This window comes from Octopus bimaculoides, chromosome 1, assembly GCF_001194135.2.
Source record: "Octopus bimaculoides isolate UCB-OBI-ISO-001 chromosome 1, ASM119413v2, whole genome shotgun sequence".
Classification (NCBI taxonomy): domain Eukaryota; kingdom Metazoa; phylum Mollusca; class Cephalopoda; order Octopoda; family Octopodidae; genus Octopus; species Octopus bimaculoides.
The window spans coordinates 81,621,579-81,627,173 of record NC_068981.1 but is presented as its reverse complement, the minus strand read 5'-3'; the positions used below and the strand labels follow the sequence as shown (position 1 = coordinate 81,627,173).

At 35.5% G+C, this 5,595-nt stretch overlaps 1 protein-coding gene across 1 annotated transcript in view; it reads right to left on the bottom strand.

The window, feature by feature from the left end:
* LOC106869589 (toll-like receptor 4) overlaps nucleotides 1-5,595 on the bottom strand; it is a 41,796-nt gene that overhangs the window by 23,542 nt on the left and 12,659 nt on the right. Inside the window, exons 3-4 of the mRNA XM_014915392.2 lie at nucleotides 2,032-2,118; nucleotides 1,242-1,255 (exon numbers count right to left, since the gene is read on the bottom strand). Coding sequence (XP_014770878.1) covers nucleotides 1,242-1,255; nucleotides 2,032-2,118 — 101 coding nt within the window. The remainder of the gene's footprint in view (nucleotides 1-1,241; nucleotides 1,256-2,031; nucleotides 2,119-5,595) is intronic.

Sequence of the window (5,595 nt, the reverse complement as noted above, 5' to 3'; positions counted from 1 at the left end):
TGTGTGTGTGTGTGTGTGTGTGTGTGTGTGTGTATGTACGCACACGCCTGATTATTAGTTTCAATCAATCTGTGTATGAAAATTTTCAGTCTCTTTGGGTTGTATCGCTGCTGCCAACATTATGAGAATATTGATGTTACAAGGAAATTTTCAGTTCTTTCCCCTTTCATCTATCTAGTCACTGTAAGAATCAAGGACAGATGCTTTAACGTAACGATTATATGTTGCTGCACGCACACATGCACACGCGCGCGCGTGTGTGTACATAGTTTTCTCTTTTTCAAAGTTTATACCAGCAACAAGTTTTATAATTAATACTTCATATATGTCATGTTTTCCTCACTTCCAGTCACCAAATTCAAATGATAGATCGAATATTTTACATTAATTACCTTGCGCGCGTAAGCGGAAGCAGACTATTGTAATCAACTTACAAACTTCCCGATAAGCGTGTGTTTGTGTGTGTGTACACTGATGAATTCGAGGGTTTCGCTTATTTGCAAGTTGATATCTTAATTTCACAGGTGTATAAATATGGTGATATTTAAAAAAAAAAAACGAATTAATTCAGATCAATTAAAAAAACATGGGTAAGCCACGCTATAATTTACGAAAAAAATTATCGGCATGCAAGGTATGCGTCGCCCCCCCCCCCAATGCGTTTTTTTTTAATTTTTGTCATTGAATTTATATTAGCTTAATTCATATCAATGTCCATCATGGTTATTGTTAATATACAACATTTGTAGTAATTAATTAAATTAGCTAATTTGTTTCAGTCATTAAAGTAGTAGTATAACGTGTACATTTTAATAAGATACTCACATCTGTCTTTCCACTCTTAAAGTAATCATTATCAATTCTGGAGTAAATTAACTTTCATATGCATACCAATATCTTAACAGTATCATAAATAACAACTCCAAAGTTTAAAATAACTTAATACCTACCTTATTAAATTATAAGCATTTTTCTTGATGACTGTAAATTGCACTTATTGCAAATTTAAATACATCAGTCTTTTAGCTGTATAGAATGTTTTAGATTTTTCCAGAACATTTCTTGAGCAATCGCATTTTCTTTTGGAAATTCAATGTAACTCTGATTCTTTATCTGTTCAAGTAATGGTAATGGCAGCTGTCTGTGTGGTACCTGCTCCAGTACCACAATAATTACTATATTTCTTTCAGTATGAATATATTCCATTTTAGCTAAGTTATATTCAAACATACACCATTTACTTTCCACAAAATATCTGCAAGAGAACATGATAAAATATCAATGAACAATTCCGTATGTCAATAGTTTCTTAATTCTTCAAATGGACTTCTAATAAAAGAACTGATATGCTATTTGTAGTTTCATACTGTTCATTTTCCCAATATTATTTTATATTATCAGATGTACTCGGTGTACTGAATATGTAGAAATATTTTTGTTAAACTTCTGCGACTCAACTTACTGCACTTTATTGTGCAATAGATTTTGTAATTCTGTTCGCATAAATTTACATTTTAACAGAGATACATGCCTACATTCGAACTCTTCCAGTTTTCTATGATGTGCGAAGTTTTTAAGACTCTAAACTATTAGTTTTACTTTTGTGAATTAAGAAAATACTATCTTTATGTTTCACTATATTTTTTCTTGTAATTCTTAATTGTAATAGAACACATTAATGCGGAGCAATTCTAACAGAAATTTATTCAGCTATAGCTTTCGAGTAGGCATCATTTTTGTGCTGTGGATTTCTGGTGTTCTGATAACATGAGAATGCAACATAAAGCAGACTGTGAGGGAAATATAGATTTGTCAATTCAACAATATCCTTGAGGTAATGTCTCTGAGACAATGTTGATAATCATAGAAAAAAGACAGGGTCAATGGAAATTGAAGGCGTTTGAAATGAACTGACAAATTTGATGGAGATGAAGGGAATGAGTGGAATGAAATTATCTCTCTGGGCACAGTCAGTTATAATAGAGACTTCTATCGTATGAAACATAAGAGTTTTGACAGTCTGCATTTTACCGACAGTTTTGATTCATTTAAGTTCCGTAGTAACATAATAGCTGTTCCTACTTTCAGCCGCAGAGTGTGAGGTGAGCCATAGATATGCTGAAAAGAATTGAGAAACTCTGTCAGATAATTGGCTGATTGCGCTGGACTGGGTAGACACTTGTTGAATAATGGTGATATTAATATGTCACCAATAGTTTGATACTTGTATAATTTTTTTTTTTAATCTGAAACCAAGAATAATTAAATTAGTGGACATAATGTTCAAGTTGTTGGATATCGTAGTTTACTGCCTAAAGAATTTCTTGACATTAACATACATACATACATACATACATACATACATACATACGAACTCGAAGCGACAAGTCACGTATTTGACGTGGGAGGCTATTTACCGAAAATACGATGAATACTATCTCCACCTTTGGAGGCACAACTGGTTAATTCCTCTTCAGAGTAATTAACTGAGGGAGCCTTTTATTCACGATCGTAGGGATTTTTGACTGAAACTTGAACTAAGCGTGCAGGGTTACTACAAACAACATGGCTGGACATAACATCAACAACAATACAACCGAGGAATAGAACGAAAGCAACAGCTCAACAGGTAGACAAATTATTTCTAGCTGTAGTTATAGAAGACACCGTAATTACAAAACTCATTTCTCATAGAGTTATGAATTGAATACTGATCTATCTAACTGCTACAAAAAAGGAAACAAATTCTCGCTGTTGGTTATATGAATCGATGGAAATCATATTGGGACGATCTGCATCCAGAATTAAATCATTTTACTGCGAAGCAACTCCACCAACAAGCAACCTTTGTAGAACATAAGGTTAGTAACTGTAACTTCATTTAAGAAATCTAAAATTAAGTTACTTTCCAACTCTATAAGCAAAAATGAAAACGTGAATGAGGTAAGACCACCACGTGGTTTTGCAGCTAGCGACATTCCAACAGATACCATAGTGCCTGAAGCCAAACTACATTACTGGTTAAAGTAACTGACCACTGTTCCCCTACTACGACTATGGTAAATAGCAGGCACAACCTCAACGATTATTGTAGTAGTAGTAGTAGTGGTAGTCAGGATTATATGAAAATTTCCGAGAAAAAATAACCTTGACTTTGAAATACTCCCTACCAAAGTAAGTAAAAAGAACAACAAGATACGGCATTAAAAGCTGTTAATGAAATTGGTAATGAGTATTTACAGCAGTGTGATGAACTCACATTCTGGCAGATCAACGCCTGTCTATATGCTCTTGCTACCACTGCAAAGCAGTACATGAATGCCATTCAAAAAGTGAACAAAACCGAAACAGCAAAGTACCGCCATGGGTTTTGAAGACAGAGAAGAAGATAACTGGGTTACGGAAGACCATCAGTCATGTGATGGTGCTTATTGCGTGCAAACAAGCAAACCACTATACGTCCCACCAACAGAAAGTAAAGAAGGAGACAGAAATGATGTTTGGAGACAGCAAAAAGAGGTCACTCACTTGCAAACTGATTACTCTCAAGCAGGAGCTAAAAGCTGTCAGTGAGAAATTCCGACATCCGAAAAGAATAACCGAGAGAAAAATAATAGACAAAAATTTAACCGGAACCAGGCAGCAGTATACAGAGACATGAGAGGAGGAGCAGTGAACATCACAGAAGCTCCTTCCTCCGCGAGAAGACATAAACTCCTTCTAGAGAAAAATCTGGAGTGAAGAGGAGTTTAACAAAGACCATATCTTACAATGGCACCTGTAACAACACGTGTCACTAAAGAATATTACAGCTGAATAAAGAAAATTTGGACTTCAGAACTCTTTACATTCAATAAAACAGTGGCCCACAATGTGTCTGCAGTACTAGTACTCATACCAACATTTGGGCCGCTTGATTGGACGCTTGATGAGATCTGAGCCATAGATGTGAAAACCCGAAAAATACTAACACACATAATTTCCACATAAACAGTGACGCAGACCGTTTCTTACCTAAAACGAAAACAAGCGGCAGAGGCTTAACATCGATCCAAAATGCCTTTGAATGCAGTATCATATCCCTTCGGCAACATCTTTTAACCACCAAGTGCCGAAGTGCAATCCCTTCACCAGGTTTGCATACATGAGGCTGATGACATCATAAGACTTGAAAGGCAGCTCCTTGAGCAACATTCCTTATCTGATAACATTAAATACACGCCAAAGAAGTCGCACGACTCTACCGCAACGTGTCATCAGATGAAAGGATGAGCATATATGAACAGAAGCATGGATATGTTTGTAGAAAGCTCTGTGTTGATATTAACATTAATCATCAAAGCAGTTTATCATGGACCAATAGCCGTATTACTACCTCCCACTTTCAAGGGTATGCGTTTGCAATCCAGGAACAGGAAATACCAACCAAATATCTGATGCACAAAAGGGATAGAGATGCAGGAGAAGCAGTAAAGTGTGACAACCGATGCAGACTTTGTGGAGTTGACACCGAAGATATCACCCACACCATAAGCAGTTGTCCGAAAATGTCATCACGGTGTTATCTACCGATAAGACATGATGTTGTAGCTAGGACACTAATGAAATCCGTCGGAAGGATAACCCTGAGGACAAATAAATAAGAACCCACAGTACGTAGCCGCCATAGCAACTCATAATAAAATAGAGTACTGGTGGAATATCCCAATGAAAACCTCAATAAAATGTAAGCACAACAGACCTGATATAATGATATGGCATATAGAAGAGAAACTGTGTACAGTTGTGGAAATTAGCTGCCCTGCGGATGTTAACATAAAGCTGAAGATCAGTGAAAACGAGAATACCTACGCTGAACTATAGAGAGATCTGCGGTTATTCTATCCAGATTACAAGTTCAGGTTTATATCTGTAATTATTGAGCCCTGGTATATGTAATACACTACCTAATTACCAACCATGAGAAATTAGGCTTCTTAAAACCCTAAAGGAGAAAGCTAATTCGAAGACTACAGATCCAATCCCTCACTGGAACTGTAAAAATCTGTAAAACTTCCCAGAAGTTTATCATTTAAATATATATGAGCATGTCTAGAAATGCAACTATCTGCATGAAAATACATACATAAGACAAAACATACAAATCTGCACATATACATACATACATACAAAAATACCCTGTTGTTGGTATTGAAATTCCAATGAAAGATCCTTAGATCTAGATTACAAACTGGCTCTTTCTCCAGTGGCAAGAAATCTTGAAATAAAACTGAATAATGGCATACCTACCTACCTACCTACCTACCTACTTACATACCTACATACATACATACATACATACATACATACATATATACACGCACACATGTATATAATACATGCAAGCATGCATACATACATACATACATACATACATACATACATACATACAGCATTATACAGTATATTGAACATTGGATCGATAGCCTGAAATGCAAGTTTGTAACAGGTACATACATATATACACGCACACATGTATATAATACATACAAGCATACATACATACATACATACATACATACATACATACATACATACATACATATAGCTTTATAC